Genomic DNA, 14,269 nt, shown 5'->3' with positions numbered 1-14,269 from the left:
TTTCAACGAAGCTAATCGCGGCCCACTTGACCCTAACCCTTGTTAAGTTGCTTCCTGGTCATCGCCGCCTCCACTGCAATCCTCACAGCGTACTTACAAGCTAAACAAGGCAAAGAACGCTTTTTACACATATGGCAGCATCTACATTTTTTTGCAACTACTTTCAGCAATTCAAGTTATTTCCAACCCTCAATTGCATGGATATATGAGCTCACGATTCCCCACCAGATCAGACATGATCTTTGTACCCACTTGATTATCACTCAGCGCCAGCGACCTTCTTGTTTCTTTTGTCGATTCTCACTTCAATTTTTACACGGTCTAGTTATTAAAATAGCAGATCGGCAATATCCTTAATGTCGAGTCCATCTTCACGATTCTTACACCTGCCTCAGATACCTATCGAGTCCTTCTGATTTCATCCGTAACGGTTCCTTTACTTCAAATCACCACAAAAACCCTTGCCTTCCGGTAAATTGAACACCAGCTTTCTCAGTGACGTTGAATCTTGTATCTTGACAGTTACTGACAGCAACGGTTTTACCAGGTTCGAATCAAAGCTGGTCTCCAACTACCACCCAATGACCACATACATATCAAACCATGGCTACCATTTTGGACATGGTCGACAAGCCACTGGCTATCAAGGCTATGCCTCAAAGCCTCCTACAAGCTTTCGAAAAGGACTATGGGTTCCACGACCGGGAGCAGTGCGCCAGAGACCGCGTTGTTCTCGTCCGGCATGTGTCTGTAGTCCGACATCTGGTCGGTACGCAGAATCGAGCCATTGTGGAAGTACCGGGACAGAGTGCGAACGTCCACTTATTTGATGCTTCACACGAGGAATTCGAAAGGAACGACCGTGTAATTGTTTTCCTTCCTCGAGCTTTTCTCCCACGGGATGCACACCCAATATTCCAGTCCCTAGGGTCAAACTTCACTGTGAAAGGCAAAATTGGCGTCCAAGTAAATTACGCCAACCGCAATGGGCTTTATAGCCACGGAATCATCAAGTCCGTCAGGGACTTTCCGGAGATTGAAGGTATACTTGATGGGCTTATTGATTTTTACGGATGTGAGTTGCAGGCAACTTCGGACCTCAACTCCCTTTTTGATCTGGAAAAGATGCTTGGGGTAACGAGGTGGGAAATCAAACCATCGCCACAATCCATCGGGCCTGCGCCGGGATTTTACAAAAAGTCGGCAATGTCGAGGTTGACGGATTGTCCAAACCTCTTTAAAAAGCCGAAATACAAGCGGTTTACCTACCAGGAGTCGGTGAAAATGGACGGGTCCACGATGGCTGTCTACTTTATCCCAAAACACTCTCCGTTCTTCATGACGCTGAATCCCCTCCCTCAGCCCCATGGGCCTCATATGATGCTATCCAACGGCAGGTTTGGCGTCTGTTCCACCAGCAACGACCTGGCAGAACGTGAGGATTGTCTGTACTGGAAGGTTGCCCTGCGAGCAAAGCTGCCGCAAATCATGAACGAACAAAACGTGGACATGGTCCTACAAGGCGAGCTCGTCGGTGACAGAATCAACCAAAACCGCCACAACTATGAGCCGGGTCAACATGACTTCTTTGCTTTTGACATTTACGACCATCTCGACGAGGGCGACTGGCTTCCGGCCAATGATGTGGTGGCATGGTGCAAGAAGTTTGGCGTGAAACATGTCCCCATCAAAAAGACAATTCATATCACCGACATTGCGAAATGCCACGAAGATATACACCAGCGTGCAGACAAGGAAGTCCAGTCAGATGGGAGCCATGCAGAGGGCTTGGTGTTCAAGTGCCAGCAGGAGGCGGGACGAAGGTTCAAGGTTCACAATCGTCACTACTTGAAGCTGCATGGTTTGAAGTGATATGGGGATCATATGGGGTTGGCTATTTTGGTTTCATTGCTCAAAAAAGCAGCATGTCTCTCATCTCTGCAAGACTGCAACAGAGGATTAAGAGTATAAGCTGGAAATTTTGGGACGGGTCAAATGATACGATACTGGTTATCTTCATATTTTTTTTGAATGGTCCTAGCATTCTCTCCAAGAACAAGGGAATCAGATAGCTAGCTCTAGAGTTGTGGCGGGCTGAGGCTGGAATTGAACATGAAAGGCAGTTGCCAAAATGGACGCCGACCATGGTTGCCAGGCTGGTCAAAGATCCGTATTTGAGCCAATTGACCTACTTTGCAATTCCGTTGCTTTACCCGGAGATTTGTATGCGTGAATTAGATTTCCAAAAATATCCGGGGTTATCATCGATGCGGGGGCCAAAGAGCAGGCACTAAACAGTAAGCGGACAATCTTTGTGCTAAGCTCTACATCGAATTAGGCATCAAGTATGCCAAGAAATGCTTGAGTGTGGCGCAGACTTGGAGGCAACCAACCCGTTGTCATTGTATAAGAATCAGACGGAGGAAATGGAGGATGACCATTTCATGGTGCACTATTCTCAAACCATATAATTGGAGCGTCGCATTTGTACAACTGTGAGAGCTCGTGACGTCAACCAGGAGCGCAAACGCAGGCAGGAGACCAGGCATATACAGTAATCTCACGCGCCAGGTTACCTCCATTCCTTCCCCGGATTTATCTTTTCCTGCCCAAGCAAACATAAGAAATCAAGAGACTCCAATCCACAACCAGCTCTAGAGTACCCAAGCATCCCTTACCATCAACACTCAAATTAATCGCAAACACACAAACTTGCAATCGTTCTCCATGGCATCGATCGAATCCAAGATCCAGGCCGCGGCGGCCGAAAATGCCACGCTCCTACAAACCCTCAGAGAAACGGACCACGCCGCGCCCGACCTGGACAATCAGAACAAGTTCATCGCCGACCTAGACAGGCAGATACTCGAGTCGTCGCGGGTGATTTCCGAGCTGGACAGGAAGCGCAACAAGGAGCTCAAGGACCACGAAAAGTACCGCGATTCGGTCATGCGCCGCTTCGCGTACAAGGCGACTGGCAAGCGCGAAAAGTTCACGCAGAGGGCCGAGAAGGAGGAGAAGGAGTACTTTGAGGTGCTGCAGCAGTGCCACCACGAGGCTGAGTCCAGAAAGAGACTTGAGCAGATGTTGAGGGACGCCCACGACGTCAAGGCCCAGCTGGAGACGGCCTCGCGCCGCCACCGACAAGCTCAAGTGGACCTGGATGGCCTGTACAGTTCAATCTTTGAGGGTCCGACGCCTGCATTTCCTGAGGAGGATCGGATTGAAGAAGTGACCAAGGAGGCGCGGGACAATTACCACCAAGCGCGCGTTCGATGCGAGGGCGAACTGCAGGCGTTGCAACTTTTGGAGAAGGCGTGGAAGAGCATGTCACTGAGCGTCAGGATGATGCAGGAAGCCGTCTCGGCGTCGCATTGGGACATGTTTGGGGGCGGCAGCATGGCAGATGCAATGGAGCGGTCGGCGCTGCACAAGGCGGATATAGCAGTGCGGGATGCGAGGATGCTGGCGATGCAGGCGCAGAAGCAAAGCCCTTTTGTGAACTTGGACTCCATTCCGAACGTGCAGATGGCGCAGGGGAGCATCATGAGCGATGTCTTCTTTGACAACATTTTCACCGACATGGCCTTCCACGACAAGATCCGACAGAGTCAGCAGCAGGTCCATCGTTGTCTCGACGCGCACACGAAGCTGGTGAAGGAGTCGAAAGAAAGGTACGACCAGTTGAAGGGCGAAGTGAAGGAGAGAGAAGTCATGTTGGACTCGGCGAGATCAGCATTGCAGGAGGCCAGAGCAGAAGTATTCAGGCGGGTTGGCGGTGGCATGCGCGAGACACAGATGACCAAGGCCTGATTAATCACAATTCACATTATTGATACGGAATTGAAGCCGGCCTTATTTTTTTTCATACCACAATGAATGACGTAGACCAAAAGAAAAAAAAAAGTCTGACCTTTGATGTGGATTCCCCTTTCTAAGAAATTAGTTTGAGTTCTCTTACCGTCTCACTGGTGGAAGCAGCCGACAAAGCAAACGACGAACATGAATTCGAGGATTGGAATGCCGACACTTATTTGAAAAGCGGACACTCACAAACCAACGTTACCTACTCTTGTAGCAAGCCGCAACCACTTTTCGTCCTACTCTCCGCTTGCAACCCACGAGTTGGCATCGATCCTATTGCTTGCTAACAAATTTCAGGAAATCGTCAGATACCAAAGTATTGGCAGCAAAGTCTGGTGTTTCACTTCTTATTCACCGTGCTTTCACTCGATTCTCGCGCCAACATGGCCAATCGATGGTCGAAGCTCGGTGTGTACCGCTCAAACGAGACCTATGCCGATCTGACGGTTGTCACGGATGACAATCAGACCTTCCGACTTAACCGGGTCGTTGTTTGCGCAATGTCCCCTTACTTTGAGACGGCATGCAATAGTAACTTTCAGGTATATCAACACAAGCATCCTCCACCATTCATGGGTCAGACCCACCTTTGTTAGCGATTCACACCCAAACACACCAATAAGCTTAACAGCTGAAGAATTTTCGCCCTCCGGGCGCCGGTCGTCATGGCCTCACCAGAGGTCTCAAACCGCCGCGCGCGCCCGCAGAGCACGCCGCAGGCTTTGCCGCAGGGCCAGGCCGAGTCGGGACACGTATCTCTCGACACGCGCACCGCTAACGCGCCTGAGCCGGCTGGCCGCGGAAGGTACTCCAGCCTCCCGGCCCTGGCCATCAAAACACTGCAGCAGGAGTTGGAAAACGTGGAAACAGTCGGCAGCTGGCTCGAAGAGGTCTTTGCAGCCAAGCTCGAAAGTTTACAGGCCCCGGAGGACGCCGCGCTTAGGAGAATTGTTCTTGAACTTGACGACGTGATCAGCGGCTGGTTCCTCAGTCGCACCCTCCCTGAAAAAGAGCGTTCGCGCTCCCCGTCGCGTTCGCCGACCAGTTCCAGCGAAAGGCGCAGCATTTTAATTACGAGGACGGGCACGGCGTCGTCGGCCTCTAAAGGCAGAGGCACGCCCACTAACAAATCGGTAACATGGGCCGAGCGAGCCGCCACGCCACCAGCGGCGGCCCCAACGCGAATTTTAACCCCGGCCACGCGCTCGTACCCGATACGTACGACGCCCGGCAATGCACCTGACAGCTCCGCAACTCCCTCCCAATCGGGCCGGGACCGCTCCCAAGCCCCGAAACGTTTGACAGAACAGCCGTCCAACCGCATCCTGATCCGCGTAAATGACAAATTGCGGATGGTGACGAAGGAGCCATACGCGGTAACGACCAAACTGGCCGAATTGGTCTCGGTGCCACACAGTGAAATCCCAAACGCCAAGCGTACCCCCACGGGCTGGGGTGTTACGGTGGCCTCTGAGGAAACACGGCAAAAACTCCTCAACCCCAGCGCGGTCAAGGCCATTATGGACGCATTGGACGCGCGGGAAGTCACTGTCCCGACAACCTGGCACACATACGCCGTTTCTGGAGTGCCCCGAACGCTCAATTGCCTGGACGGAAGAAAGGACGTACATGAGGTAATCCAGGAGGAGATTACCGTGGCAGCAGGCCAGCAGCCAGTCAACTGGCATATTTCCAAACATGGTTACGACCCACATACGGCTGAGGGCACGTGGATAGTGTCCTTCCTTCAACCCGTAAAGCCCTTTCAGCTTTTTGGAGTGTCGAGACGTGCGCGGAAGGTTGAAAAATCACGCAAAATTACACACCACCACGACGGTTGCCAGGGATATTGCGAAATACGTCGCTGCGTACGGCAAGCGCGTTGCGGCATATGTGGTGAAGCAAAACATGCGACAGAGGAAGAGCCGTGCAAGGCAGCCCCCAAATGCGTTAATTGCCACGGCCATTTCCCATCCGGACATGAGAATTGCCCTGCCCGACCTTTGGTGGTAAATGGGAAGTTTGAACGACCTTCACAGCGTAAACTTAAGGGGATTCGCAGAATCGGACGTGCCAACCGTGCCGCGATTATCAACGACCGGGCCGAAACGGCCCGCCGAGAGCCAGCACCTGCAATCCCGGTCCTAAGCACCTCATCGCAGCATTCGCAAACCTCGAGCTCCCGATCGAGCATTTCAAACAAAAGAGCGCGGCCATGCGAGGCGGCAGGGGCGGACATCCGTAACTTCCTGCAGGTTGAACAGGAACGCGTGCACGACGAAATCGTTTGGGCAGCCGAAATGGAGGAGGACGCAGCGGCTGCCGCACCTTGCCCCGCTGATGGGATAGACTTGGAAACAACCCGTCGATTAATATGACGAAATACTCGCTCGGCAATATGCAGCGGGAATGCCTCGACGTAGTTTGGGCCAACGTAGGTAAAAGGATGGGTGTGCATCTGAGCCTATTGGAGTTGTGCCACCAGAGAAAGGTGGACCTGGTTAACGTTCAAGAGCCATGGTGCGGGCTAAATACGACTACACAAACGCACCCGGGCTATGATGTTTTTGCGCCAGTGGACGAATGGCACGCCAACACTTACGAAGCCATGACTGGGCTCCGGCCCCGGGTGCTCACCTACGTTAAGAAGGGGGCAGCCCTAAGGGCCGCACAACGACGGCTACCGCAGGGCCAAAATACGCGGGACATACTCTGGCTCGAAATTAACGGAATATTGTTTGTTAACGTATATAGGGCTCCGGGCACTGAAGCCGCGCTGGAAATGGTATGCAATACCGTGCCAAATGGACCCACGGTGCTAGGCGGCGATTTTAACGTAGCGGCTGCTGCATACCAGCCGGGCCGCGCAAACGCACGCGGAGGGGACCAACTGACGGCATGGGCGCAAGCCCAGGGGATGAGTTTTACAGGAAATATCGGCGTGCCCACCCACCGCGACGGGGGTTTACTGGATATGGTCTTTTCCAACCTCCCCAGCACAATAACTGTGGTTGACAGCAGTCTTTACACAGGCTCCGACCACGAATCCCTTTATACCACGCTGCGGACGCGCGGCGCCCCCCGCCCGGAGGCGATCAACGTTTCGGTTAGGGACGACCGGTTACCAAAGTTCGCGGAGCTACTTGCTTTTGGCATGCAAGACATGCCGGACCCGGGATCCGCGGCCGATGGCTACGCATTGGACGCGTGGGTAGCTGAATTTACAACTTTATGGGAGCAAGTGACGTGGGTCGTGGGTACGCCGGCGGGAAAAAGGGACAGCTCGGCTCCCTGGTGGACCGAAAACTGCCAGCGGCTCTGGTCCGAATTCCAGCGGGTTAAACGGAGCGCTGTAAATAGGGCAGACGCCTCTGCCGAGGAAAAAGCCTATACGAAAGGGGTGCGGGCCGCGAAGCGGGAGTACTGGAGGCACCGGATCGACCAACTGCGCGACGATAAGGATTTGTGGAACATGGTGGGCTGGCTGGGAGCCGGACCACGCCTCCGGTCCCCGCCGCTGGTTATTAACGGCGAGCAAGTGAGCGAGCCTTTAGCAAAAGCGGAAGCACTGCAACGGGAGGTGCTTGGCCGATTTTCGGCGGAGGATGACCTGCAGGGAGACCCCTTGGAGGCCTGGTCGCCGGACGAGGCTAAAATCCCTTGGGACACCCAGGTTAGTGCGGAAGAGGCGGAGCGCTCCTGCATTGGGGTTACGAGCACGTCCCCGGGCATCGACGGAATGACCGTCCGGCTACTAAAAGCCGGATGGGCTTCGTTGGCCGAGCCGGTGCGCAGGCTCTACCAACGTTGCCTGGAACTCGGACATTTCCCAGCGCCTTGGAAGAAGGCCGAAGTCGCGATGCTACCGAAAACGGGGAAGAAAGACCGGAGCAGCGTTCGATCCTGGCGGCCTATAGCCCTCCTCTCCTGCATCGGAAAAGGCCTCGAGAGGCTCGTTGCACGCCGGATAGCTTGGGCCATATACGACAACGGGCTCCTTAGCTGCACCCACGGCGGTGCCCTACCCAAACGATCGGCGACGGATCTGGTTTGTGCCCTCGCCCACGATATCGAGCAGGTTTTAGCTCGCGGGGAGGAAGTTACCCTTGTCGCATGCGACGTCCAAGGCGCCTTCGACGCCCTCCTCCATGGGCGATTAATACGGAAAATGCGGAGCCTTGGGTTTAGTAAAATGCTCCTCAGGTTCGTGATTAACTTTCTAAACGACCGCGAGGCCCGAGTCCGGCTGGAGGGTACGACCACGGGCTTTAGGCGGTTTGGGTGCGGCACCCCGCAAGGGTCTCCCCTTTCCCCGATCCTATATATGCTATATTTGGCGTATCTCGTCAAAAACGGTACGAAGTGGCGGTTGGCATACGCAGACGACGTGCTTACATGGAAATCGTCACCCTCGTTGGAGGAAAACGTACGTTGGCTGGAAGATAAACTCCGGGATATGCACGAAATTGCGGCGGAAGAGAAGATCCATTTTGCAGCGGAAAAGACAGAGGTGATCCATATCACTAAAAAAAGGCACGGTCGCAACCCGGAAATCCGGATTAATGGTAGAACGGTTACCCCGGTCCAACTACCGGGCGGTCGACGCGGACAAAGCGCCTCCGGGGCCGAGCGCTACCCGGGCATGCGTTGGCTTGGTTTTTGGTTCAGCCGACGGTTAGACGGGCGCCGCCACGTGGCCGAAAGGGCTGCCAAAACAATGGCGGTCGCTGCTCACCTTAAAGGCTTTGGGGCAGTAAAATACGGACCGCCTGCGGCTGCACTTCGCAAGGCAGCGGTGGCATGCGTGGGTTCCTCGGCCACCTACGCAGCCGAGGCATGGTACAACCCAGCGCACAAGCAAAGAGGACTCCTCAAAACATTGAACAAACCGCTGGTTTTAGCGGCACGGGCAATCCTCCCGGCGTATAAAACCACCCCCTCGTCCACTGTTCTCAGGGACGCAGGACTACCCTCGGCCCGCGTCGCGCTGGCCTACACCCGCCTGAAATACGGCGCCCGACTAAGGTTCGCGGACAAGGGGCACCCCCTTGTTAACCGCCTGCGTGAAACACCTCGTGCCCGCAACTCGGGCCATTCGGCCACGACCCTGCAAACGGCTGCACAACTTCTCCCGCGGATCCGGAGATTAGAGTTGCGCGCACCTCGCAATGCCCCGGATTCTCGCACTGACCCCACCGGAGGAGTCCCGAAAGAGGAAGCGGCCCGCCGCTTTATCGAATGGCTGGACATGGTATCACCTGACGATATCGTGGTATATACGGATGGTTCGGAAAAACACGAAAACAACTGCGTCCAAATAGGGTACGGATGGGCCGCTTTTAGGGCGGGCCTGGAATTTGCCGCAGGCTCCGCATCTATTACGCCGGAGAGCCACGTTTTCGACGCCGAGGCGATTGGCGCCCTAAAAGGGCTACAGGCGGCAGCCAAGGCCCAGCCAGGCGCCCGGATCTGGATTTGTGTGGACAGCACCTCGGTTATTTGGGGTCTTAGAGGCGACGCGCCGCGTTCGTCCCAATGGGCCTTTCTGGAGTTCCATGACCTTGTCGATCTACTCCGAAAACAAGGTACCGAGGTTCGGGTCCGTTGGTGCCCTGGGCACCAGGGAATCCCGGGAAACGACCGGGCTGACGAGCTGGCCAAGGCCGGCTCCGCCGGACCGCCGGACCCAGACCCGAGGGCTCAGCAAACCACGTATAGCGGTGCCGGCACGGTCCTCAGAGCCATTCTTTCCAATATAGAGAAGGACTGGTGGCGTAAAGAACTCTGTGAACGGTCCCCCGCATATAGGGAATGGAAATTCCAATACACACCGAGAAAGGAGCCCGAGGAACTGCGTTTGCCAAGACCCCTACTGGGCCATTATTTGGCCATGAGGACCGGCCACGGCGATTTCAAAGCCTACCATAACCGTTTCAACCACCAGGATGCAAACACCTCGTGTGCCTGGTGCTGGAAGCGGACCTCCCCTGAACACCCGGTGCACTGCCGCTTTTCGCGGGCGGTGTGGAGAAACTGGCCGTGGCCTGACAACGACCGGCCGGTCGGGCCGCCAGACCGCGCCCAACGCCGCAAATTCTTCCAGACAAGCCTCGGGCAACCGACAAGCTTTCAGGCGTTTTCGATAGCCACCAACTACTTCAGCGCCCGCCCCAGAGCGGCCCGCCAGCGCCCCGCGCGCCACGAACGCACTTTACGCCTAGGGACACCGATCGTAAACGACTCGAACTCTGACGAGGAATAGACTTACTGCCTTTTCACCCACACTTCACGGCACAAGCCGTCAGACGAACCCTCCGTGCACCTTAGGCACGGGGTCGCGTCAGTGAACTAACCCCCTAAGCAGGACCGGGCCCGAACCCGGTCAGGCACGATCCGCCTCTGCCCTCCTTGTTTTCCCCCTGTGTAAATAAAGAAGATAGAACGCGCGCCGAGATACCCCTCGGGAGGTTGCTAACGGCCGGCTAACAAGCCGGGCCGAGCCCGGCGTTAACTAATACTACTACTACTACTACTACTAACTTTCAGGTATGTACCCCATGTTAACTTCACAGATTCACTGAAGAGGGGACAAGAGATAGTAACCCTCTACTTTAGGAGGCAAATACTCAGACCCTCCACCTTCCTGGAGTTGATGGCAATGTATTCCGCAAAGTCGTCGAGTTCATCTACTCTGGCACCTACACCGAGGACGGCTGCACCGATCTTCACCCGCATCCCCAAGCCCTCGAGCATGTCACGCCCGAAGATCTTGGGCTTCAAGTGACGACACTGGGAGACTTTCTTGGTGCGGCTGGAAGAGTCGGCAATGTGGTCTCCGGTAAGTAACCTTGCCAGTCTGAGAACCAAAATCATACGAAATCTGGCAGCTCAGCAGCTGGAGGGAGTGGAACCTTGTCCTTCTGACAAACCTGCTCTTACTCACAGGCTCGAAAACCAAACACGGCCCAGAGTACGAAGGCTTCCACAATATGGCCCATTGGGCATGGGACATCAAGTTTTCGACCGCCAAAATTTCCAAAACTTACAAAGACAAACTGCGCAACCGTGACATCACAGGTTTTCTAAGCCATCTCGAACAGGCTGCAATCCTGTACACGACGGCTGAGAGGTTGTTGATACTCGAACTCAAAACACTCAGCCTGCGGAGGTTTGGCTTCTTTGCCGTCTTGCTGATGCTGGCGCTAGTGCTCATGAGAACGGTGCTATTAGTTAAGCTGGCCTTCAGGCTCCAGGGCAGCCCGTCGCGCACGACCTCTGCTCCCCGAGAGAAGTGGGAAAGGGACGAAGAATCAGGTTATTTGCGACACGGAACCGCTTGCCATTGCTCTTTCTCTTCTGATACTGGTCGAACAGGCTGGATGGTTATTTCAATTCGTCTTTTTTTTTTTTTTTCTTCTTGTTATTTCAACAGTGATAAAGGGACTTGGGCAACCCGAATTTCCAATAGTGCAAAATATTACAGACAGCATTAACATCGATATCTGCCACAGTAAACACCATACAGCCTCAATGTGTCGTATACATCTTGGCTAGAATAAATGCTAGCTTGAAGAAAGAAATACATCAATATGTCTTTTGTATGACATCTTTTGATGTATTAATGAATCTTGGCGGCGCTCGCATTATACACAAGAAACAATCTCGGCGAGTTCAACCTCATCAAAGACTCACACCAGAGTGCTCAGGTCCAGCTCCTCCTTTCGCCTCTTGAACAAGAACCTAGTCCCCTTTGGTATCTTGTAATTGGACCCGGAAAAGGCCTCGGGCAGGTTCTTCACGTCCTCGGGAACCGTGATGTCGTAGTTCAGTATAATTCGAGCCAGTGCGATCTTGAGTTCGTTGGCGGCGAAAAAACGGCCGGGGCAGGCGTGGAAGCCGTGACCGAATCCAAAGTGCTCTTGAGTAACGCTGACCAGACGGGCCTTGGCCGCCTCGCCGGCCTCTCGCAGTTTGATGTAGCGGTACGGGTCCCAGCGCAGCGGGTCCGGATACACCCTTTCGTCCCGGAGGGCTTTGATGCCATCGATGCCAATTATAGTGCCCTTTTTGATTTTGAATCCGTCCGAAAGCACAACATCCTCCATGGCCTTACGGCGGAAAGCGACTGTAGAGGCAACGGCATATTAAATATAAGCTTAGTCAGAGCTCAGGGGAAAAAAGGCATAACTTACTTGTCGCGATAGGCTTCAGTCTCTGAGATTCTTTGAAAACGGCATCCATAAGCTTGAGTTTTTCGAAAGCTGATATTTTCAACCCTTCTTCTGATAAGCTACTTATAATTTCCTCACGCAACGGGCCGATTATCTCGGGATTTTTGGCAATATTCACCAAAGCAACAACAAGTAAATCGGTCGTAGTGTGGACGGCGGCCACTATAAGCTGCAGTTGTTTTTGGGCCGGGTCGAAATCGGTTTTGTTTTCCTGCTCAAACCATTCGATCGAATCATCAAACGGGCTCGGTTCACCCCTGGCAATGGCTTCCGCCTTGACAATGTTGCGTTTGTCGATATATGGCTGCAGCACCTCGCGGCAAAGTTTGAGCTTTCGTCGAGAGTCGTTTACACATGGTATGGACCAGTGTATCCACGGTCTCCAGAAACGGGGGTACGCCCTTAGAGTGAAGACGGCCTGAAACGCGACGTGCGTCCACGCGCGTGAAGCTTCCAACCATTGTTTGCTTCTGCAAAGTTCTTGGCCAATAAATATACGGCTGGAGATGCGCAAGATAAAGCCCATGATTTGCTCGATGGATACCTCGTGCCATTCTGGGAGGATTGTTAGTCAGGCAACCTGGGGCGTGGTCATGGTTTGCGGTGCAAAACTGTAAAGTAAATGCGACACACGGTACTTAGCTTGATTGACTTACCTTTTGATTCGCCAAAGATATCCGACGACCCTAGAGCAGCCTCTTGCACCATAGGCGCCGTGAGTTTTGCTTTACAAGAAAACCGTCAGCTCTGGAGCCCGCGATGGATAAAGGAATCTGATTGTATAGAAAACTTGGGGAATAAATATTACCCAAAGTTTTGGTCAAATTGTTGTTGACGACTTTTACCAGGGCGGGCGTGGCGGCAAAAGGCTCGAAGCCGGGAAGGTAGGTATGAACCGACTGTCGATTTTGTTAGCAAAAAGGCCTACCCAAAATGAGAAGAAAAAAAATACAACACAATAAACTCACATCGACTCCCACCTCCATAAAATTCATTCCACGGTGGTTCTTGAGCTCATTAGCATATTTGGCCGGGACGACGACAATATCTCCCAAATCCGTAAATAGTTTGAACGGATTGTCCCCGAAACGGCGCGAAGCTTCGGCCAATAGTTCGGGGCTGTGAACCATAAAGTGATTAAGCCGCTTTGCCCATCCGAACTCCAAAGGGCCTTTAGGGTTTAGCCGGGGGAGGTCCGGGTAGCTTTCGCGCTTGCTGTAAACTATAGCGAGAACAAAGATGGCCGTGACTAGGTACGGCGCATATTTGAACGCGGTGCCATCTCTCAAATCGTCGGAAACGGGACTGGTTATATTTGAAAAAAGCTCAAGTGTAGACATCTTGGGTAGCTGTGTTTTGTGGACGGATGTTCCAACCTGAGTCCCAACTTGTGTTGAGAGATGCACTTTGTGGCAGTATATACACACTATATATAATATACCCAGCGGAATGGACATTCGGTTTCGGCAAATATCCGACACGTAAGCAAGTTTAGCCCTCGCATGTACTTCAAGGTTGCATGCCTGGCCTGCTTGAATAGTCCTCTTCATACAGCGGGTATTTCCTTACACACAACAAGATTTCTTTTTAGCAGATTTTGCTGATAAAACAACGCTAGTCCGTCCACCTTGGACAGCTCATGATATGCCGCACCTGTTTACAAGTCCCGTGGTTTCAGCAGGCATTTCCCAACCAAACAAACTGCAGCGGCCCGAGTCAGAACTTCTTTTGTATGCCCGAGACTGAATATACCACGAACCTGTTCCGATGCTACTGACGTCCAGGGATGAGTGTCTGTCGATATTCGTGACGACCGTCTAGCGCCGGCTGGTCACGCAGCACCCAAACGCCCTCTCTGTTTTTCGCATGTGAAAAAGGGCTTGACCATTGGCAAATTGACACGGCTTTCATTCGCGCAGGGGACAGAAATTATCTCGTCCTCTCCATGCAACGTGGCGTTGAACAAGACAAGTCGCCTCCGGCATATTTGTATAAAAATGACATAAAAATAAGAAACTCTAAAATAAAGAAAGAAAAAACGGTGCAGTTTTTTAAACCTTGCCCCCTATGTCTAAATTGATCAAATGGGAAGCCCTAAGCCTCTTGGCGAGCACACTTACATCTCGTTCAAAGCCATTGGCCAAACCGCTTTTCTCGCCTTCAACCTCCTAGCG

The 14,269-nt window shown here is 53.2% G+C and overlaps 3 protein-coding genes across 3 annotated transcripts; 2 read left to right on the top strand and 1 right to left on the bottom strand.

Annotated features, from left to right (window-relative positions):
• The first annotated feature begins 51 nt into the window (after positions 1 to 51).
• Positions 52 to 2,258, top strand: MGG_10537 (uncharacterized protein). Its single transcript, XM_003710092.1, has 2 exons — positions 52 to 471; positions 548 to 2,258. The coding sequence occupies exon 2, from the start codon at positions 604 to 606 to the stop codon at positions 1,870 to 1,872; it is 1,269 nt and encodes a 422-aa protein (XP_003710140.1). The 5' UTR covers positions 52 to 471; positions 548 to 603; the 3' UTR covers positions 1,873 to 2,258.
• A 101-nt stretch (positions 2,259 to 2,359) lies between these two features.
• Positions 2,360 to 4,159, top strand: MGG_15146 (uncharacterized protein). The gene has a single exon (XM_003710091.1). The coding sequence runs from the start codon at positions 2,728 to 2,730 to the stop codon at positions 3,811 to 3,813; it is 1,086 nt and encodes a 361-aa protein (XP_003710139.1). The 5' UTR covers positions 2,360 to 2,727; the 3' UTR covers positions 3,814 to 4,159.
• Positions 4,160 to 11,552: 7,393 nt separating this feature from the next.
• Positions 11,553 to 13,577, bottom strand: MGG_10527 (ent-kaurene oxidase; the record flags this gene model as incomplete). Its single annotated transcript, XM_003710090.1, has 5 exons — positions 13,064 to 13,577; positions 12,904 to 12,994; positions 12,752 to 12,820; positions 12,057 to 12,650; positions 11,553 to 11,989 (listed from the first exon to the last, which is right to left on the bottom strand). Exons 1-5 carry the CDS (start codon positions 13,550 to 13,552, stop codon positions 11,553 to 11,555), a joined length of 1,680 nt encoding a protein of 559 aa, XP_003710138.1. The 5' UTR covers positions 13,553 to 13,577.
• Between the last annotated feature and the right edge of the window lie 692 nt (positions 13,578 to 14,269).

The sequence above is a fragment of the Pyricularia oryzae genome, chromosome 1 (assembly GCF_000002495.2).
Source record: "Pyricularia oryzae 70-15 chromosome 1, whole genome shotgun sequence".
NCBI classification, from domain to species: domain Eukaryota; kingdom Fungi; phylum Ascomycota; class Sordariomycetes; order Magnaporthales; family Pyriculariaceae; genus Pyricularia; species Pyricularia oryzae.
This window is presented reverse-complemented; position numbering and strand designations above follow the sequence as displayed.